Raw genomic sequence first — 22,864 nt, 5'->3', positions numbered from 1 at the left:
TTCATCATGTTTTCTTTTTTATGTCTTATGTACCTAAGGGTTAAAGTGCCTTTGCAGGTCATCGTTAAAGTTATGACCTACATATTTCGAGTGCAAAACGACATTGTGCACGATCGGAAGTCTTTGCTTTTGCTGTGGAATAAATCAAAATCGCTTCTTAACTTAATTAGGCTTAGCAGCCAAATGGCGCTTTGAAAGCTAGGAAATCACCCTCCCAAGAGAGTGACTGCTAGTCCTGTTTACAGCAGCAATATCCGTGATTCACCAATGTTTATTTTGTCTGGAAAACAAAACAAATCATAGCTTGGTGTCCGTTTTTTCAGTCACTGTTATACGCTGGTCCTATGGAGACCACAGCGTTACTGCTTTAGAGTCTGAATAATTTAGCAAGTTAGAAAACTTGGTCTGGTACTGTTGCTGCATCTTAGTGAAGAAAGCAGGAGCATGCTTGGTGTAATGTCTTGTAATTCTGGATTTGCATTAACCAGAATTACTTCCCTTGTCTTCCATCAGCTTGGTGTGGCAACATTTAGGCTGTTCAATCAGGTCGCATTTTTCCTTACTCTGTATTTTTCTTTTGTGTGTATACTTGTTTAGATGGAAGAGAGTCCAACAAAGAATGAACTACAGACACAGGTAAGGGGACACCTACAAGGAAATTTTTCATTGAAAAAGTGGCTATAACAAGCAAAAGATGCAGTACAAATAAGATAAAAGATACAGATATAACATAGCCACTCTAGTGACTACTGTTAAAATTTACGTGACAGTGCTGACAAAAAATGTCCATACAGTCGAACCCGGATGTATCGAATCTGAAGGGGATCACAAAAAAGTTCGATACTATATAGGAAATTCGATATATAAAATAAAAATTTTACACAAATTTTCAAGGGGATTTTACAGCTGTTCGAATACACAATGACTTGTTATATGTGGGTTCGATATATCTGGGTTCGACTGTATTAGTTTTGAGCTTTACACATAAAGCTCATAACATTGCATTAAGTTGTGTGCCCTGAGTTGTGAACACCTCTTAATACACCTTGATGCAGTTTTGTGTTGGCCACTCGGTGAATTACAACTGGAGTGACTGTAATTTTATCTCATAATTTATTTAGCACTTTCATTTTATTTCTGTGACTTTCATGGCTTGCTGTTTCTTTACTCAGTTAATCTATTCTTATCCACTCACATCTTATCATATCAGGCCTGGTACGTTAATGGTATTCTTTTTCAGTGTGCAATGGCCAACGAGCGACTCGAACAACTCGAACAAGAAAATGCAACAAAAGAACAGCAACGAGAAGCTGATCGTCATCGAATAGCAAGCTTGGAATCAGAAAAAGTTGAATTACAGCGCCAACTCGAAATCAGCAAGGTGATTTTCTTATCCTTTCAATGTGACTGTCTGATAACATGTAGTAGCGTTCAGTAAAGAACTGATGCAGTTGATTTTTGTTAGCTATATTCTAAAGCTCTAAAGAGCATCCATGTACGTTTAAACACAGCTTTTAATTTCGGATTATGTTAAGCAAGCTTTTAATATCCTGTGAAAGTTTAATTTATGGAAGTCAACTGTGCTGGGCCATAAACAGCTTCAGTGAGCAGAAATTGAGCAAAATCATCTGTTTTATGCCCTTGATAAGCAAAGCATCAACTTCTCTGGCAGCACAGTTTTTAAGTGTATGATTAGGTTGGCACTGTCGTTGCAAGCTCAGCTATAACAGCTCTTCACATAACATTGTGCATAAACTAGGTAGCATGAAAGAGAAAAATTGTCATCTGCTTGACAGTAGTATAGAGGTACAAAGGAATTGAAGAAAAATTCATCCTGGTCAATGGATTGAACCTGGGACCAACGCCTTTCTGGGGCGTCACCCTACTTGGTCGCTCTTTTCAGGGCAGTTGCTTTGTAGCTTTGTGCTGCTGTCAGGTGGATGTCACTTCTCTTTCGGCAGAGTTCCTCCTCTGCCTTGTTGATTTCCGCAGAACTAATTTGCCATGTTCAGTGTCTCTGCGCTTTAAATTGTCGGCTAAATTTGGCCTCGGTCTGCAATCTGCTAGACTCCTGGTTAGCTCGGACGGTAGAGTGACCGGCCCGGTAAGGCATTGGGCCCCGTGTTCGAATCCTAGACCAGGACGAATTTACCTTGAACTGCAAAGCTTTCGGAAAACCCCGTGTAGGTTTCCTTTGTACCTTTGTGCTGCTGTTGTGTGGATGAGTGGATGACCATATAATCATTACACGAAGACAACTTGTGCCCACCGAGATAGCTTAGTGGCTCTGACGTTCTGCTCAGGTGGTCAAAATTAAATCGGACACCCCCCCTCCCCCTCGCCCAGTATGCCTCTTAGTCTATATGCGCTGCCTCGGGACATAAAGTCCCATCAGTCAATCATCAATCGACAGAGCTTCTGCGCGTGTTCTACACACACACACCCAACAAGGCCTGCTAAGAATGCGAAGCACTGCCCAATTGCTGTTTTCACTCCTCTTTCAGCTATTACAGTGGCGTAAGCAATGTCTCAGTTATCAGCATAGTTATGACAGTAGAAGCGATGCCTCTTTCTCAGTGTATGCTGTTTTTGCATTCCATTGTCTGCTTTAGCTATTACGTGTGTACTTCATCTTGTGGCTGGCAGTACAGCGCCACAGTCTTGTTGCATGTTTCTTATGATGTAGTGCTGTGAAGGCATTATACCAGACAAAAGGGAATGTTGGCCACACTATTAGGCATTGTAGAGTTGATTAGTAGCTCAAGGCTTCATTTGGAGGCCTCTTCCCTGGACTAACGGGCACAGTCTCGATGCCACATTTTGGTGTAATGTAGTAGCTAGTGCTACATAAATTGCTATATTGAATAATTTTGTAGAAACATCTTAAGGAATGCCACATATGAAACTCTTGCTAGGCTTCGATGTCCTTTATGCAAGCTAATATGCGAGGAGGAACGAGAGCAATGCAAGAAATGCAGGATGGAGGCAGAGTAACCACACGTATCCATCTCATCTCCATTGCTTTTTTTGCACTGTTCCCACTCGTAATACTGGTGTCACCCGGGGCACTTTTGATCGCAATCAAGCCCGATCCAGATAACATCTTTTGATCACTATTGGCTCTTTTGCACAAGCTGTGGAAGAGAGGCAATTGTGGTCCAGAAATTTGATTATGATCGGGCTTGATGGCGATTGGAAGTAGCCGTTTTAAACCGGTATGAAACAAACCAACTAGCCCAACGTTGCACCCTTTTGCAATATGCGAGGTCTGATATTTACCGCTCGTTTCAGAGTGAGTGCGCAAAAATGGAAGAACTGGAAAAGGCTGCCCTGGCATCAAATTTGGAAGCACAAAGACTGCAGAAGGCCCTCGATGCATCACAGAACAGGTTGTCCTCATGTAGGACTGAGCTTCAGGTAAGACAGGAACCGCCTTTGCAGCAGCGACATTCGCAGCATTTGCATAGACGTTGGGCACTTTCCTAGTATAGAAATGTGAAGTCATTGTTAGTGAACCTTATATGACTGAGGGTCTTTCAGTCCTGTTTGGTAAACGGTGCTCACGCTGCAGGCGGCAGAAGCAGAGAATGCGAAGTTGCAGTCAACGTTGGAGTCGCTCAAGAGCCAGCTACAACGGATGCACAGCATTGAGTTGGAAGGTGCAGACCTGGAAACGTGGCTTCACCGGGTTGAACAGGAGCGCCGGTCCTTGGATCGCGAAGCAAGTCGACTTCGGTCATCACTTCAGGTTCGTGACCATCCTTAACTTCGTACCACAGGGCCAACTTGTAAGTTTTGTATAACCTGCATTTCCTGATAAGTACGAGAAGTAGGTGCTCAAACGACGCTCGCAGGCATCTGTGCCTAGTTAAAACTGCCATGGTCCAAGTTGCACCGCCAACAAGCTAGTTGAGTGCTATGATGCGACGCTTTCTGAACTGATGTCAAAAGTGCTGTAGCATCAAGAACCACAGCCATGCGAGAAGTGACCATCTGCACACATTACTATATCAATTTGGCAGGCCAAGGATCAGTCGCTGGATGAGCTATCCTCGCGTGTATCCACCCTGGAGCGTGAGAACGAGCAGCTACGCAGGGAGGCCCAGAAGGCAGCAGCTGCAGCTGCGCACACCCAAGACCTGGAGCAGCGCTGTCAAGAGCTGTCCCAGAAGGCCTCGCTGGAAGCAAAGGCCCTCAGCGATCTACGACAGGTGCGCATGCCTGCAGGTTGGAGTACTGCTAACTCAGGGGTGATCCATAGTGTTGCTTTCAGTATAGATTTTGATATATAATTACTTGGCCAGGAAAAAGCACTCAAATATGTAAACCAGTATTATGACCCTCACTTTTCCCCCTAGTTCACTTGCATTGTCATTTATGGCTTGTGACTTATAGGTACATGTGTAACTGTGTAATCGCATGGCATCCACCAGCAGCAGGATGGACAGAACCACTGATCATTGTCTACATCCAGTTCAATATTGTCGTCCTTTTTTTTTGTCCCATTCATAGCGGCCGTGCTATAGAAAATACCAAATGAAGCACTTTCTGAAGGAACTGCCCTGCTGTCTGTAAATTTAGCTCGCACTTGTTACTCTTATCTCATAACCACACCTGCATTAATCTGATTTTAAGGCAGGTAGAATAATTTTAGCTATTTATATATATAAACCCCAATGCCAACAAAAGACATCTTGAAAATTCAGTAGACAACTTTCTTGTTATGTATTTCACCTGCTTAGAAAATACATAAGATCACGTAAACAGAATTAAAACACTCTAAGAAGCTTTTGCTTGAGGCCAACTCTGCTTCTGCCTATTCAAATACATGTAAAGCGCAGAGGTGCTTTTCTGAGATAACCCATGGGCCAATGTTTATGAAATTTCTTGCAATTAAGAGATAAAGTTAAATTCTATTCACTGTAGACAGTGGGATTTCAATTTAGCGCTCGAATCCTTTTAAATAAATTGCCAGAAATTGTTAAGCTCAAAAAGAAATACAAGACCAGAGTTGACAAATCATAATTCTGCACCAAAAACAGATATCTCAGTTCTGTCAACTGCATCTATTACAGCATTTAAAGCAGGAAAAGATTGCTATATGAATTAACAATTTATTTGAATTGGTCACTAGCCTTACAATGGTATTGCAAAAGTCGTGGTCCCAAATTAGTGGTATGTTTTCAGAGTGGTGTATGCTATGTCAATTTTGTCTGCTTAAGATGCAGTTTACTGATTATTTATATCGTTTTTTTTTTTTCATTGCTGAGTTACAGAGTTAGAAACTTGATAGTTGCGTTTATTAAAATTTGTTAATTTTCAACAATTTTTTTAAATTGCAGCCAGATTGAAAAATGCCTTCCTACAGTCCTTAACTTTAACTTTTCTGTTAAATGTAACAAACATCATAAGTTCAGTCGCGGAGTTACCAATCAAAAAAAAAAAAAACATGTCTCCATTACCTACGCATTTAGATAAGGAGCCCCCCAGGCTAGAGTCTTCCTCTTAAGACATTGTGAGAAGCCTTGTGTTGCATGGTTTCATTTCGGAATAGATGAACATCGCTTACAGTGCTCAAGATGATTTTAGTGTTTGCAGTTCAATTCACAAGAAGGTACCAGGGGGGGAGGGGTTGCAGAGAAAAAGAAAAATAAGATGTTGACTCTGAAAAGTGAGGCTACTATATTTATGACTAAACTTGGCTCTACACATTGCAGGAACTGGTAGAAGAGAAATTGCGCAATGAACAGCTAACTAGCGAGCTGGACCGTATTGCTACAAGCTTGGAGCTGACGACAAGCCTGTGGAAAACACAGAGAGAAAACAGGTAAGCCCAGCAGAAAGAGCACATTTTTTTTTACCACATTAAAGGAGCCCTGAACTCAAATCAGCCAAAGTTCATTAGGTGACAGTTCAGAGGCACAAACTAAGGAACATTCTCCTGCAGGAACTGTTTAAAGAACGGCAGTAATAGCGAGGGTGCAGATATTAGAAGAAGACGAAAAAGAACAAATTGCTTTGTGTTGTCTGGTGTACCCTTCCCTCAGCACTTCAATGTTGCTGTAACAATGCTTAGCCGCACCAGCACTGAGTCTCTCTCTGGCCTCCACTGGCCTCTGTGGAGATGAGTTTGTGCCAGAGCATTGCATTGCTGTGCTGTTTTATTTTTCTTCTGTGTTTTGCTACACGGCAGATGGATACCTCTGGCTCCTATGGAACACATGAATCCTATGGAGTTGTGTTCTGTCTCTGCTGGCCAACTCCAGCTCCTGTCAAGTTTCTTGTAACTGAGAACAGAGCACTTCATGGCGTGTGCTGGTGCTGATTTTTGTGTTCCAGAGATAACAATGCTTGTGTTTTGGGTTTGCCATGGTGTGTCAAGCTATAATTTTGAGCCTAGGTGATTTATGTCTCCCGCCTTACAATACTCAGTAGACTTCAGCAGTGGCTAGGTGTTGGTTCAGTTTTCTTAGGCCTTTTTTTCCAAAATGAACGACACCACTAAAGACGGTGTGAACACATGACTGTGAATGTCACGTCATGCAGTCATGTGTCCTCATTGTTCTTTTCATGTTACCCTCTGTGCTTCAAAGAGCCGTGCAATAAACCTTACCACACATATCCTAAGCTTTCTTTTTCGTAACTTCCAAATGCTGTTGGAGCCATCTTAGCTAAGAGCTATGGCAACTGCCTCTGTAGTGTGCGGCATTCGTGATGTTCATGTTTTAATGTGTAAATTTTACTTTGTTCTCAGCCGCGAAACACAGGAGTCTCCGAGGGAACCAAATTTCACACCTCTTTTCTGCCTCGAAAAGACCAAGGCCGTCTTAGAAGAGTATGTGACTTTTACTATTATTTTGCGCTCTCTATTTCTGTCGGAGTGCCATAGTGTTGTCAACAGAGTTAAATAAAGATAAACAAAATAATGAAATAGAAGTTCTAAATTAAAAAAAATTCTGCTGTATGTAACATAGTTAATCTTGAATTGCTGATGATGATCTGTGATGGTTGACATTGGCCAGTCTGGTAGTGTGCTTTCTTTATCATGCAAACCATTTCGCAGATGCATAAAAAAAAAAAAAAAGTCATACAAGGTTACTAGAAGTAAACAAAAACACTCTTAAAGGTTTTGTACATGTTGCATTTGTCTTTAACATAGTAGTACGCTATAATTTGCTAACAACCGTTGTGCACGGCTTGATTGTTTATCAGTACAATACTTTCCCGAGGGTGCAATTGTGTAAAATGTCTGTAATGTTTTCAAATAAATGTGGCAGCTTTGTGGCTTAAGCCATTTGCTAGGTTTCTGCATAGGGAAAAAGTGTAACCCAGGCAACTTCGAAATAATAGCCTTCCATCATGAAGGAAGTAAAAAAAAGAAAACTGAAGGTTCAGTGTTGCGACATGCAAGTAATGTGAAACGGCAATGGCTTGGCAATATGTTGATTCATATAAATGTAACAAGCTGTGCAAAGATGTTGCAGAAGCGATAGCACTTCCCTCTCACCGTGGCTTTGGTGGTATATACCGCCTACTGCCGTGGCAGTGTCTAGCCACGGCCAACCATAAGACCTTGTCGCTTTGGCATTTGTGGTAAAGGGCAACATCCAGGCCATGGCCTGTTACTATAAAGAGTTTCAGAACTGATTGCTAGATGCGAATTCCCACATCAACATATACCCGTGAGCACACCAGTGGTGATTCAGCACTTGTTGCAAAGAATGGGTATGCAAGCCTGTAACATCTAAAGCTTTCAATTCTTGCAACATGTTATTCATCATGGCTACATGTAGTCAGCACACTGTGCTATAACTCGAAAGGAGTTTGGAAAAAACTGATGTGCCATTGATTTATTTCAGGGTTGAAAATTTGTCCAGTGTGAGCGCCGAAGACAAGCGATCCAAGGCTGACCGAGAGGCTGTCCTGCCCAAAAGCACCGAGCTGATTGAATGTGTTCCCGAGTTATCCAACAGGTATGGACCACAGCAGTTATGAAGGAGTGACATTATTGCAAGCAATATCATGTTCCTTAATATTTGATGTCCTTAGCAAGATCATCACAATGCATTATTTTCTTGCATTGAAGAAAAGCATGTAGAGGCTCTGTTTTAACCTACCTAAAAGGAAAGAGAAATTGCTGTATTGTTTACTCGCATTTCATTAGTGCAACTGATTTACATTGCTGTACTGAAAATGCAAAAACACATTTGCTACAAATCCTTTTTGTGTTAGAGATTACACTGATAAAGTTCTACACATGTTAAGCAAATCTTTATCACACTATTGAGTACTGTGCGCAGCCTCTTGACTTTGGATGCAAAGAGTCCATTTGTGTGTGCAGTGTGGACAGAGACAAGCTGATCTCAAAGAAAGTCTTGGAACTAAAGGAGAGCATTCTTGCTCTTGAAAAGAAGGTGCGTATGCATGTAAGTGTTCTTCATGGGGACCATATCAGTTAATGTAGTTTGCTGTACATTATGGCTGGGAAGCAACTGCTAAATAGATGTTTCTTTTACTCCTATGGCCTAATTCAATGCAGTAGTGTACCTTGTATTGAACAGTACTCTTTTTGCAAAACACGGTATTCTATAAGCATCGTTTTGTAAAGCACTATATTATTCAGGTTAGTTCCATGTACAGTTATAACTTCTGCTACCAATACATAGTTGGTTTTAATGAATAATATTAACACTAACTGAACTACAAGGTAATGTAACAAAGCATAATACACACAAACTGGAAGGTTAGCATGTAAAATGCCATTTTAATTACGAAGAAGAAATGCTTCAGTTCTTGCTACCTACATTACTAAACGCAATTAGCAGGGAACAGCTTTTCAATATCACACAATTCCATTGAAAGGACTCTTGCTATTTTTATTTGAGTAGCACTGTTTATATGAAGTGTTGGTTGTGCAACTATGTACGTATATACAGAATGTTTAATTTATCGATCACAGAATTTAAAAAAAATTGCCCGTAACGTATCGCACAATTCTATTTCTTGAGCTAGATTATTGTCAGAGGCAGACATTATTTGCACAAAAAGGGGAAGTGAATATTTGACTAATTACAAATGTCTTTCTAATTAGCTTTTAAAATAATTACTTCACACCACATATTGCAATTTATGGATTTTAGCCGGTGACTTTTAAAGTCATATCAACTTGGAACAAATTCGAGGATGACACCAGTTTCACATTTTAGATCCACTTCGTTACATAATTCTTTATATCTATGTTTGTTGTATCAAGGTTCGACTGTGTTTGATTAGAATATTTCCTTGCACCTGGCTTTATTCTAACTTCCCGACCTGCTGTGTCCTGGCTTAGAATGGCTGTCTTGAGGAAGAAGCATGGCGCTTGCGAAGCCAGCTGCAAGCACTGCAGGAACACACAGCCTCCCTGCAAGGGCGAGCAACGAGCGGAGAGCAGCGCCACCTGGGGCTGCAGGCTCAGCACGCTCAACTGCAGGTGTGTGTGTGTGATCCCGTTGCCCTGACATGCGACATGAGTGCCGATGTCCACAAGCCTTCTTGCAGATATTAATAGAAGGCAGTTAGCTGCTGCATTCATTCAAGAAATTGTGGGGTTTCTGAAACTGCGCGATGAGTCAGGAGAGACGCTGCAGTGAAGTGCTCTAGATTGATTTATGTCACCAGGGGTGTTCTCTAATCTGCCCCTAAATATAAGAGTTCCGTTAATTTGACTGGTTAATTTGATCCCAGCCTAGGTCCCGGCCAGCGCCACTGCAGGCCCAAACTTTCGTTATTTCAATCATAACGTTGGCATTTGCTGGATAATTCAAACATGACCAGTCAAAATGCACGCATCTGACCCCTATGGTGATCCCCATAGTAACCCCTTTAGTGGAAGTGTCTGTATCGGTGAAGCTTATGGGACAATGAATGCACTTAGCACACCCGTCATCTGTCATCAAAAACGCTCATTTTCGGCCCACTGTAGGATGATTTTCAAGCCATAATCGTAGCTAAAATGTTTGATTACAGTATTTACCTGATTTTAACATGTCTTTCTCTAAAAAGAAAATTGGGCTGAAAATTGTCTGCATGGTCGCCGCGGTGCAATCGGACACGAAGCCAAACCATCTTTACAATGTTCGAATGCTTTACAGTACAAGACAGATGCAATGCACTGAAGCTGACATTAAAACAAAATTTGTGCCGAACGTGACTAGGAAACTGGGCACCATTATGCAACAGTTTTTATTTATTCCTAAAAAATTGGGTGCGCATTAAATTTCTACATTGCTTAGAAGCTTTAATGTCATTTCTACGTTAGTTTACTATTTTGGACACATAGAAAGTGTGCCCACGTTTGATTTTGGGCATGTTAGAATCAAGTAAGCAATGTCAAATGAATCATTGGTGTGTTTTGGCGTTTTTCTGCATCTTGTTTAATTCCACCCTCCAGATAATTCAATCAATTTCATTGGTCCCGTCAGGGTAGAATTAATGGAAGTCAACTGTACATGAAAGTTTTTGCATGAAGACTGATCGAAAGTATAGATGAACTTCATTTGGAAGGAACTCTGAAAGACAGCTAAAGAAGAAAGCTTTATCAATCAGCTTATGCTTAATGGCCATGAGAAGCCCAAAGCCAGGATAAAATGCGTAGTTTTAGTGAGCAATGCGTGACATACTCCACTTTCTTGAGTGCTTGTGCCACAGGTGTAATCAGCTCCACCACAGAGAAGCACTTACAAGAAACAAGCCAGCGCATCTTGACGAGCGAGTCATAAATTAATGACAGGTCCTCTGTGTTCAGGCAATTCTCAGAGCAGCATCAGGTTAGGGGCTGTTGGTGTCAAAACCGTGCGAACATTAGTGTGGGACTGTGTTGTTTGTGCAGGTGGAAGCCGCCTACCTAGGATCACAGCACACAGCCCTGCAGCAGAAAGTGTCAGAGCTCCAGGAGCAGCTGCTGAAGGCAGAGACTCAACGAGACCAGGTAGGATGTCGTTATTGATGTTTGTTCTCTCGCTGTGCCTTGCTCAGGTTGTGCTAAAATGTTTGCCAGTGTAGGCATATTACTTCATGAAAATGCACAGGGAACTAACCATAATGCACACACCATCTACGAAAATGCAATTGCCCGCACTTTCAACAGTGTATAACACTTTTTTATTTATAGAAAGACATGTAATCACTTGACTAATGGAATATGCACCCGTCGATTTGCAGCTTATAATTCACATGTCTTGTCTTAACATAATATTAGGCCAGCACATTTATGTTGTTAAAATAAGTTACCTTGTGCCAACACCATGTGTCGTACATGAAACACTGGTGTACAGTGCGACCAGTAGTACTGCTGTGACCTCCTATGCATTCACAGATGTCCAGGCGATAGTAATGAGCCTCCACAGTGTACAGATGAGAGGAAGGAAAGGGTACAAAATGATAAAACACCGAAAGATAGACTGTGCTAAGTTATAAGCAGAACTGTGCTGTGCTTGCCATGCCCCTCCCCATTTGAATAGAAAAGCATTGCTCTGAAATGCCACGGAGCACAGAGTTTTCTAAAGCCTTACTTGGAAACTAGGGCATGAACATGAGATTGTGCTGCTTTGTTCAATCTGTTTTACCTACTGAGCCAAAACAAGAAATGTTGCATGCAGTTCATTGAATGTTTGTGGGCAAAGGATTATATTAGAAATGTTTTAGTGCAGGGACCATCATGTTTGAAAAGTGCCAGGATCAGGAATCTGACCTGTAATGCTAAATTGATTGGCTCATCCCATGCTCCGATATAAATTGAAACGATATGGAGCCCGGTCAAGGATCAAAACTAGAGAAGTCTGCTAAAGCCAAACGTTTGGTTGCCCACCACAGAACCCCGAGAGCGTAAACGAGAACACGTCAGCACTGCTTCTGTAGTAAACAAACATTGCGGACATGCAAGGCGCGTGCACAGTAAAATCCTGTCAGAAAGGCTGCAGTAGATGCCCTGCCAACAACCGAAATTGTAGCAGTCATGTGACCTAATTTTTGCCATACCCCAGTCGTACACCCAGCACAAAGGTCAATGAGCTTTTGAGCATTCACAGCTGGAGTGTGGTGCTGTGAAGGAACCGTGCGAATGTGTTCCAGGCGTTTGATTGTGACCTCCTGAATGTAGAGCATGCCACGAGAGTGTTCTAGAATGTTCAAAAGTCACAAGTCGAGTGCACAGAGAGATAGGCTAGAGTTATTTCCGTAAAATGCGCGACTAACTGAAGTGAAAAATGTTGTGAGCATTATTGCAGATTGTGCATTAAGATGAGTGGCCCCCAAAGAGTGTGCAGTATTTAGGAAAAGAATGATGCAGTTTTCATGGCCGTGATGGGGGTCTGAGAGCAGCCTTGTGTGTCAGTTATTGTGGTGAAGGGACTTCGAACAGCGCCCTGAAATTGTTCAGGCCCTCGAGAAAGGCCAGGAGCAAAGTGTGGTGCAGTGACATGCTGTGCGATCGCTTGCATGCAGCTCTCTGTAGAGAAGACTGAACTTGGCCAAAGCAAGGAGGCCCTGATGCGCGACCACCAGGTGCTGGAGAAACTGCATGAGCAACTGTCGGCCGACTACCAGGCCCTGGCGTCAAACCTCAGCTGCGTCAAGGCCTCGTGCAAGTTGCTCAAGCAGGAGAATGCAAGCCTCAAGGTGGGTGATGCAGGGTGTTTTACTTACCGTTCATTCTCCCAGCTCTTTGCTTAATGTTTTGGAGAAGGAAGAAATAACCTAATTCATTCGAAATCCTAGATATGCTTTTTGAAACCGAAGAGAAGCTACCAGGAATCCAACAAAAGTGAATTAATACTTGAGGAAACCACTGTAGCGTAAATAAGACAGACACAAAGAACTGAACGTAGGACTGCACGGCTGCTACACTACCAACTGGTGCTTGTAGCACCCCTGCTGTCCTGTATTCGGTTCATTTTGTCTGTGTTATTTGAGCTTCAATGGCTTCCTCAAGTATCAACCAACATGCCCAACAACAAGTTATCTTGAAAAGTGAATGGAGTCCATTGGAAGTCAACATGTAATCTGTTTACTAAGCAACCAATTAAAGGGAAGCCTGCTTCCTGGTGGAGGCAGGGTACAAATTCAAGCCACAGTATCTAGATGCAAGCCTCCGCTGCCACTGACCACTGAGCTATAATTCAAATAGCATACACCAGGCACTTGATGCATGACATGGCCTGAGAGAGCTGCACCACGTGCGCATCTGTCTCTAGGCATTAGTGAGCAGCTTTGGTTGGAAAGGGCAGCATTTGCAGTATCTTGGGGGTTATGGTACGAAAGTTGCAAATCCTAAGTAATCAGAAAACTAAATTGAACAACATCCGGAAAAATGTATTTGCTGTGTCCGCAATGTCAAGAGCTATAGATTAATGATGAGCTTGACAACACAAGGCAACACAGGAATTATGAGAGACACCACAGTCGAGGGCTCTGCGTTAATTTTGATCACCTAGGGTTCTTTAACGTGCACCCAATGATTAGCGTACAAGCTTTTTTGCATGCTGTTTTCGTCGTAATGCTGTCACCATGGGGAGGTATTGAACCATTGATTATGACTGGCAAAGCCTTTTAAATCCCCTTGACATGTGGTGGCTCACTGTTCGAATATTCCATCCTTCATTTCAGCATCATCTTGTTGCATCTGACATGTACATTTTTAAATGGGTGCTTTTTGTCATTGGTGATGATACAACGGTCTCACACAAAGTAGTTCTAAATTATCTAATAAACCTGTGGAAACAAGATGATTAAACCATTGGTTCATGGTGCCGCATGCATATGCCTTCAAGCTAAAAGCAATGTTTTTTCACTTAGGCTTTATTTTTAAAAGGATAAAAGCTGGTATCCATGGGGATGGACACAGGGTCTGAGGACGTTACAACGCAAGTGTTGGTGTTCATTTCCTAGGAGCAACTCGAGGAAGCGACCCTTTCAAGTGAAGTGCTCCGGCTGGCCCAGGATGAACCAGTGGCAAAAAACCTGCGCTCTGAAAACTCCAAGCTAAAGGTGAGGGCACCCTTCGTAGCATGCTGCAGAGTGTTTAGGTGCAGCTGTAAGGGGGCTGCTCCGTTCTCATACCCACCTACTTGTGATGTTGTTCAGCTTTCACGGTGGTGGGACTGTTTCAAGCTGCGGAAGACACATTAGCCTGAGGTTTTACCCATACAATCTCATATGAAAATTGTTAGATGGGAGTGTGGCGTGTGGGAGCCAATAGTATTGCATTTTCAACATGAGTGTGTGTGTTGCAAGGAGAAAAGTGCACAGCTCATGAGAGACCTCTTGCTTTTGACATGCAGTCGAACCTGAATATTTCATTAATGAACATAGATATAAGGAATTGTTGGCTATATCGAAGTAAATCTAAAACGTCTCTTGCCGATATTAGAGTTTAACGAACATACACTTGTAACGAATATCGGGTATAGTGAAGGTATTTTCATGTCGGATACAATTTCGTTATAACGAGGTCTGGCTGTACTTATGGTTCCTAAAACTAATTTCTGAGTGGAGACTCATTAAATGACACTAATTAAGTCACTCTATGGATTAAGCTACTCTCTCACTTGACTGTTGTCACCATTTCAGACAATAAATCAATTATAGTTAAAAACAGTTTATACATGGTGGGACATGTCCAAATAATGCAGTTAACACGAGGTGAAACATGCCATTCGAACATAGCCTAAATTTAGCAACACGTGCATGCCGCGTGTCTTTATTGTATAACAGCACTTTCCCCAACACGTGTTCATGTCTTTGTTGAGCCTCTTGGCTTGCAAGATTTTCCTCAATAGTTTGCTGCCATTTCTCAGGCTAAGCCCATGTAGTGAGAACTCCTCACTTACTCAGTTTAATTATAAATGTTGGATATTACTGCTGTGGGGGATGCTGTGATTGGAAACAGATGACAAATCTGCAATAATTGTAAGAGGACCTATAAGTACTGGCTGTGTGGCTTCAATGAAGCTCTAGGCCGCGCCCAATGATATCACCGTCTTCTACACGATTCCTGCCGTGGTTAAGCATCTACAGTGCCAGATTGGCCTCTGCTTTGGCGACCCTCGGTTGTTTAACTGTCTTAAGTTATGTGGCCTTGAAACTGCACTGTGGTTGCTTATGAGGGACGCCTCAGTGAAGTGCTCCGGATTAATTTTGACTGCTTGGGGTTCTTTATAGTGCAACTAAATTTAAGTACATGAGTGTTTTTGCATTTTGCCCTCGTCAAAATGTGGTTGCTGCTGCCGAGATTCAAGCCTGTGACCTCATGCTAAGCAGCACAATGCTATAGCCACTGTCTTACTGTATGCGAACCTCCAGGAGGAGCTGAGCGCTGCTCGACAAGCTGAGGAGAAATTGCGCGCCGAGTTTGACGCACTGAAGACTCAGCACCGGGCACTGAAGGAGTCGCACAGCAACCTGCGCTCGGACCACAGCCGCCTTCGAGGGGACCTCGAGGAGAGCCGCAGCGACCTTGTAGCAGCGCGGGTGGACCTTTCACGACTGGTCGCCAGTTATGAGGCAAGTGCACGAGTGTCACAGTCTGAACACAGTCTCGCGAAACCATTAATAACACTGCTGATTTGTACTGTTCAACCAGTTTATGAACATGTGATGCTGTCATTACGAAAAACAAGCTCTTTAAAATCTGGAACAGGCAACAACCTGATACTGCGCCGCAGAGATTGCCAGTGTTCCGATTTCGGCAACACAACGATTTTATGAAAGGATAACCAGAAAATGCTTGAAATCTGCAAATCATACAGAATAACAAAGATACAACATGCATTAGCATGCCTTTATGTAATCTGATTGATAGAGCAATCAAATTGTTTTATGTATGTCCAAGTGCGCAGCTGGGTTAGTGGCACTTAATATGGAATCACATATCTTAATTACATTGTCATGATTTTCCTTTCCCTTGTGTTCTCCCTTTACAGTGTATTCATATTCCATCCATAGCATGCAATAAACGTCAGTTGTGGGTCAGCACCTGGTTGTCCATCTTCTTGCTTGTTCCATGGCTGCCGTTTTGACTGACAAGCTAGCCTCATTGAAAGCATAAGAAATCACTATAGTTTTGACGGAGCATCTCTGACAGAACTATGGTGCACACTGGATATCCTGTGGCTGCCAAAAAGAATGCTGCCAGCTTTACAATCAGTAGACGCCTAACATGAAACTGGAGAAATTGCAATCCTTTCATGTGGGATGTCATTCTAGTACACATGACATGCACCAATGCACTCCCAACGAAGTAGGATTGCTGAATAGTACTGCAGTGCAGCTTGACAAATAATACGGGATTTGACTAAATGTGAAGTTAACGTAACCAGACTGGACACCATCTGCAGGTGCTTGCACAGGCCCAAGGAGAGCTGCAAGATGAGAGGAGGAGGCTCCTGTCGGGAATATCGTCCCTCTTGAGTCGCTGCAGAAACGTGCTGCCTGAATCGTCACTGCCTGGAATACAAGAGGACAGGGTCCTTCTGCGTGAGCTCGAGTCGCTTAGGGATGACCTCGAGGGCCGCCTGCGAGACTACGCACGGAAGTTGGATGGGTGAGCATTGCTCATTCTGAATTTGCTTTCTGCAGCCCACATTGTTTTACATGTCAGCTTGCCAGTGATACAGTGTTCAACTGGCACTATGAAGTAGGGGTGTGTGAATACCGAATAGTAGATTTCGAATTGAATATCGAATCGAACCAAGAAAAAAAAAAAAAAAAAACTGAGTATCGAATTGAATTTCAAATATCAGAAAATTGAAGACAAAGCTTACAAATTTTGTGCAAAAAGACAGTGCTGCACATGCTCAGGGGGCTACTCTCATTACGTAACAAGAATGTTGCTAGCTGTCAGTAACTTGAATACCTAGGAATCAAGATGTATAGTATGGTCCGCTCTTATTAATTAAAGGAAACATCAAATTAGTATGCCAGCACTGATAACAGCTTAGTTTGTATAAGAAGGTCTGGAAAATATTCTTTGTCGACAGAATGTCTGTTGAATAGAACCAAGTGCTTTTTTCCCACTGAAGCTGAAGAAATAGAGAATTTATGTTATCCTGAATACCAATGAGGTTTACAATTTAATAGTGGGCCATACTGTGCTTAATGGCAATCTTGTATACCTTAAAAATTTGTGCATTTCAGTTTTATTCCAGAAAACAGAAGGTTTTTTTTTAAAATCTATGTAGCAAGTTGTTTGTGTGCGTTATTGTCAGCTCGTTAAGGCCAACCTGCATGACAGACAAAAGCGGGGCCTGCACATCACGTGACTCAGCAATGCTCCGTGCTGTCATCGGCGACGAACTGGTCCACTGCGGCCGCCGCTCCCCCCCCCCCCCCCCCGGTAGCAGTAGCAGGCAATCGCATTTTCACTTTTGGTTTCGGTGACGTTTGCTTCCTGTCGTAGGTTCTCACATTGGAAGGCCTCTGGAAAACTTGCCTGACAACCCCCCCTCCCCCTTCCCTCCTCCCGTGTTCATTTGCCGTCTGTGTAAGTGCGTCTGCAGCCGGGGGTCAGTGCACTAATCATTCACATGACATTTTCGAGCCTTACATGTATATTCAAAGCTAGTCTTTTGACGGGTCGCTCAAAGCTACGAAGAGACAGATGTGCGCCTACGAACGGCATTCAGAATGAGGAGCCACCATACGGCTTTCCGAGTGTCATGCGGCCTCTGCAATTAGATCTATGTTGATTCGGTATGAAGCCGCAGCTTTAGTTCGTTGACACTCGACGATGCAGCTCTGATTAGGCCTAACGGGCTGGACAGTGTTGAAAATTTGCTGCCAAGCTGACAAGCCGCAAGCAGTCGCGGAAAGCTTGTCACTAATATGTTCCTACAGGTAGCTCATCAGTGATTGTTCTCAAGATTATTCGTATGGGTTAGATTGACCACCGTTGACGCGGTGTTCGGCTACGGGTCCATGGGCGACCAGCTGGTAACTACCGCGAGCATGCCTCCGTGCCAAGTTTGTCTGTGTGCTTAAGCATACTGGGCAGAAAGCTCCAAACTGTACGAATCTATGTGTGTTAACACTGAATGCGTGTATCCAATACGATCTGCGTGCCTTCCATTGGCCAATTGGCCCGTTCTTCGCATATGTTTTCGTGCTTTCCATACGCACTGCTTTTGTTGTTCCCTCTGTCCGCACCATGTTAATTGTTTCGATCGGTCCTGTTGACCTGGAGGAACCTTGTACCGATAGAGATGGCATGTGCCGTGGGAACAAAGTGCCCGTCAAGGCACCAACCACGGCGGCCGGGTCTTTCACTGAATATTCAAAAAGCCGAATGTTCACAAAATTGAAAACAGTAGTAGATATTCAATTCACGCGTCGAATTATTGGAACGTCTACTATTGGATTCGAAAACGAATATTCAAGTATTTGCACACCCCTACTATAAAGCTTTTATGCATATCAAGATCTCAGAATTGCTCCTTTAGTATTGTACGCAGTTTTTTTTTTTGAGCAATACATTGCCCTTGTATACTGTGCCATGCTGCACGCAGTGTTGTAGATATTGAGAAATTTCACATCACATGAGTGCTGTGGAAAACTGTTAGAGTAGAAAAACTTTCATAAAAGGAAAGGTTGGCACCTACTTGAAAGCAGCAGAAAGTTAGTACGAAGGAAACTTGTCGCGGAATGAAAGATTCACAGTGTACGAAAATTTCCTGGACCAGAATGAATTTGTTCTAAATGCAAAGCTTTCTTTCTGAGCAGCCTGTGCATGTTTCCTTCCTAGCTTTCTGCTGCTTTCACGTGGACGCAGAAAGCTTCAAATGGTTGATATTTCTTTGCTCACAGGGTGTTATGTAGTTGCAGCTCAAGTGCCTTTGGCAGTTACTTTCTGTGTGCCGTGACTTGTTGAACATCTGTTACTTAACTTGCGCAGTAGTTTAAGATACTTATTTCCTTATTTTCAGGAACTTATCTCTGTCAAAAGAATCTCTCTCAAAGTCAAGATCTGGGTACTTGAGCTGTAATGTGTCTCAGGTGAGTGGATGTACCTTCTTTCTTTGACATGGAGAAATGTAAATGAAAATGACTAAGTTAGTGAATATTTTTGCCTCGATATCGTTTCGAAGTTTCATTTCTGTTTGTAGGCTATTGCAGTGATGTTGACAGGGTGGTCTGCAGTTTAAAATCCAATCTTGGTCATGTGGTTATGAAGTTTAATGCAACTCTCAATAGAAATGATTGATACTGTAAACAGTGGTTCATTGCGTCCTTAAGTCTACACCTTCGTACTAATGCGAGATGTGCTGTAAATATTAAATTAAACATCCGCAATGTTCTGCATAATCCTGCAGCATTTTTGACATGGAAATGTGTAGGTGCTCAATGGTTCAATGTGTAACACCTCTGAGCTGACAGTACAGTGGTGCCATTGGTGGTGGCCCTACCTTTGGTATGATAGCCTGTTGATTTCTCTGGATGTTGGAGAGGTAGGCAAATGAAGTAGTTGGTGGCAACCCAAGAATTCAGCTGGCAAATTCATCACTGTTATACTTTATACATCATCATCATCATCAGCCTGTATTTATGTCCACTGCAGGACGAAGACCTCTACTTGCGATCTCCAATTACCGCTGTCTTGCGCTAGCTGATTCCAACTTTATACTTTTATACATTTATGATACATTTATAGGTAAATAATTTATAAAAATGCACGCATTGCATTCTCCACATTATCAAAACAAAGGCGCTATTTAAGATGGCATGGTGACCCTTGCAAATGGGTTTGTCTGTGACACTGAAAGACACTGAGAGCTGCCAAATGTTCTGTAAGAATTCTTGTGTTCATGTACATGTGATTACACCATAACCTACCTTAAGATTTAAATTACTCCATAATATTTATCATTGTAAAGTGGGCGTTCAAAGGGAGAAATACCTTAATAAACCAACATATATACGTCGAAGACAGTATCACGCATCAAAAATAGGCAAATTTCCTTCTAGGAGGGACGTATTTCTGTATTCGTTTTTTTTTTTTTATGCACAATCGGCAAGTGGAATAGCCTTCCCTCTCAAGTTATTTCATATTCATCAAATGATGCTTTGTGTGTGTTTAAATGACGCTGTGTGTTTAATCTTTCCTTTGGTTGTATTTCAATGTTATATCCTCACTGCTGTATGCCTGTACAGGCGATAATAATAAAATAATAATAATAATAAAAAGCTTTCCAAACATCCTTTCAGTTTTGCTCATGAAAGTTGCCTTTTGATGCAGTGAAAATTTTGTGATTATTTTGCCTTGGTGTTGTCACAAACCCATGCTGCCGATTGTGTGTTTTGCCTATGGTTGTTCTGCCTGTGCCAAGAAGTTGCAACACATCACGTATGCCTCTCGTATCCATTGGATACTGCATACAGATTTGTCTGAAAATCATGGCATTCACCGTTTCTACTTATCTACTCATTGAATGAAGCTACTATATTTCTTACACTATAAACAGTTTTGTTCATCACATATTTAACATAACTGTTGCGCCATGCACTGTGCTGTTTTGGAATTATACAGCAGAATAGTTTTCCTGGAGGATAGACTGCAGGCATTTACTAACTATTTGCCTTGACTTTGTGACTGTGAGATACTAACACTAACATGTGAGATACGCTCCCATACTATGTGAAACTATTGCTGTATCTGGGGCATAGTGCCTTAGACACTGGAGGCACATAGAGCTGGGTCAGTGTGGTTTTGTAGAAGAAACCTTTACTGAAATCCTAGGTAGTCACCAAGTGCTGTAGCGCATACCTACTGTTATCCAGCCCACCCTTTTTAACTTAGCAAATAAGCACACTGTACCTCTTGTGAAGTGTGCAAAGGTTGACATGCTAGGGATTATGACTTGCTTTAGCCACCTTTACATTACTATTCCAAAATAAAATCTGTGCGGTTCCTCAATGCTTTCGTTAACTAGGTCGTACTGTTCAGGCATAGTGGTTCACTTGTGCGCTGAACTTTCCTGCCCGAAGACTTCTGATGGCGTGTGTGGTTCTTTTTGTTGTGCGTAGATGAATGATGTCCTCGGCGTGCCCATTGGCTCCATAGGCAATGGGCTGTGCTCTCAGAGCCGTTTTCAGAGCGAATACGGTGACTACAACGGCCGGAATCCCTGGGGTAAGTCGGTGCATTTATTGTACCGTTGCTGACATATCTGTATGATACGTAAGAATGATTGTAGAGCATCAGGTGTCTCTGCTGTGATGGTTTAATGGTTGTGGCTTGAAGTTGTAGGTAGAATTCCTAATTCCTGGGGCTTTATTTATAAACATAATTTTTTTTAATTTTCTTATCCATGATGTTGAGTGGTTGATCCCAGCAATAATGGTTGGTGGTGGCCGAGGTAATGATAAATGGCAAAAAGAATTGAAAATAAATTATTACAAAATAAGCCTCTGGCTGTCACGGCAGCCCTGTTGCTGTGGTGTCCTCGTGGTCATAATCATTCTGGTTAAATTAAGTTGGATGAATGATTAGGTTTAACGCCCCAAAATTGCAGAGTGGGTTGTGAGGGACGCCATAGTGGAGAGCTCCGGTTTAGTCTTGACCACCTGGGGCTTCCTTAACGTGCACCCAAAGCATGGGATACAAACGTTTTTGCATTCTGCCTTCATCGGAATGTTGCTGCCGCGTCCAGGAATTGAACCCACGACCTTGTTGTCAATAACGCAATTCCACAGCAACTGAGTCACCATGGTGATTATTCTGGTGTCCTTAAGCTCAGGCACATCCTTAGTAGAAGCAAAGTCAATTTAAGAGAATTAATGAAGTTCTTTCTGGGGTTGATTTGCTTATGCACATGCAGAGTAAGTTCATTTGCAAACATGCTTAGTAAGATCTTTCTCATGGATGTAATTTTTCCCTTCACTTAATTGCTGTAAAGAGGCAGAAACAACTGATTCTCTTTTCAAAGGAGAGCACGTTTACGTAAACGAAATTATGGTACCCTCTTGTTGACAAGCCAGCCGAATACTTTTGAAAGGGTGACTATAGGTCAATGAAATTTCTTCTTTCTGCTAAAACAGTATAGTGAGCGGCAATTGGTTTTCTCCTTCGTGACAAACCAGTACCAATAGAAGTTTTATTAAATGGCGTTGAAATCACAAACAAGCACTTAGCCTTGTGGTTAGCATTTGGACAAAATGGGTGACACGGATAGGATGTTGTTGCCATACTCTCGTTACGTCTTTTTATCTTTTTGAACACCTCCGCCACAGTGCTTGCTTTGGTTGCTGCCTTCTAAACTGTATTCAAAGCAGAGTATGTTCGGGCCTAGAGGTACATCGCCACACTTGACAGGTGCAGCTGTCGTCATGCTGTAGTACTGACCTGCTGGCATCTGGCCCTGTCCTCAATTCATAAGTATCTGAGGCAGAGTGTACAGTGAAGGCATGACTTCAACATGTGCCTCTGCCCACTTGGAAAGTCAAGAACTATTAAGTGTTACCACACTTTGTGACTTCTTGATCATGTGAAGCTGTACAAGTCATGGAAGATGGGTAATTGAAGTTAGTGGTAATTTTGTGCATTTGGGCAAGGTGAAAAAAGAAGGTTGGCTGCATGCCTTTGCTTATGCTATCCTAAACAAGCAATGGAGTTGATGTTCTTTTTCAATTTAGCACTAGAATCACTGTACCCGTCTGTTTGTTCCTGTGGCTGCTGGTCTCCTATTGTGTCCCCACTTACCCCACTTTTGTAGATGTCATCTAGCGTAGCTTTAATTCTAAGGTGTCTGCTGTATTGAGCTGAATGTTGTGTGAAAAAAATAGAAAAGAGTACATGTCGTAATCCTATGGAAACACATGAAGCAGTAACAATATC

The 22,864-nt window shown here is 42.3% G+C and overlaps 1 protein-coding gene across 1 annotated transcript in view; it reads left to right on the top strand.

Annotated features, from left to right (window-relative positions):
• LOC119457572 (girdin) overlaps positions 1-22,864 on the top strand; it is a 46,583-nt gene that overhangs the window by 15,333 nt on the left and 8,386 nt on the right. Inside the window, exons 13-29 of the mRNA XM_049670236.1 lie at positions 598-636; positions 1,241-1,381; positions 3,292-3,417; positions 3,572-3,748; positions 4,023-4,211; positions 5,718-5,827; positions 6,755-6,835; positions 7,860-7,973; positions 8,342-8,414; positions 9,332-9,472; positions 10,871-10,969; positions 12,484-12,657; positions 13,927-14,025; positions 15,340-15,540; positions 16,374-16,579; positions 18,957-19,026; positions 21,055-21,160. Of these exons, the coding sequence (XP_049526193.1) occupies positions 598-636; positions 1,241-1,381; positions 3,292-3,417; positions 3,572-3,748; positions 4,023-4,211; positions 5,718-5,827; positions 6,755-6,835; positions 7,860-7,973; positions 8,342-8,414; positions 9,332-9,472; positions 10,871-10,969; positions 12,484-12,657; positions 13,927-14,025; positions 15,340-15,540; positions 16,374-16,579; positions 18,957-19,026; positions 21,055-21,160 (2,146 nt within the window). The remainder of the gene's footprint in view (positions 1-597; positions 637-1,240; positions 1,382-3,291; positions 3,418-3,571; positions 3,749-4,022; positions 4,212-5,717; positions 5,828-6,754; positions 6,836-7,859; positions 7,974-8,341; positions 8,415-9,331; positions 9,473-10,870; positions 10,970-12,483; positions 12,658-13,926; positions 14,026-15,339; positions 15,541-16,373; positions 16,580-18,956; positions 19,027-21,054; positions 21,161-22,864) is intronic.

The sequence above is a fragment of the Dermacentor silvarum genome, chromosome 7 (genome assembly GCF_013339745.2).
Source record: "Dermacentor silvarum isolate Dsil-2018 chromosome 7, BIME_Dsil_1.4, whole genome shotgun sequence".
Taxonomy (NCBI): domain Eukaryota; kingdom Metazoa; phylum Arthropoda; class Arachnida; order Ixodida; family Ixodidae; genus Dermacentor; species Dermacentor silvarum.
The sequence above is the reverse complement of the archived record's forward strand: the minus strand, read 5'-3'. Positions and strand labels throughout refer to the sequence as shown.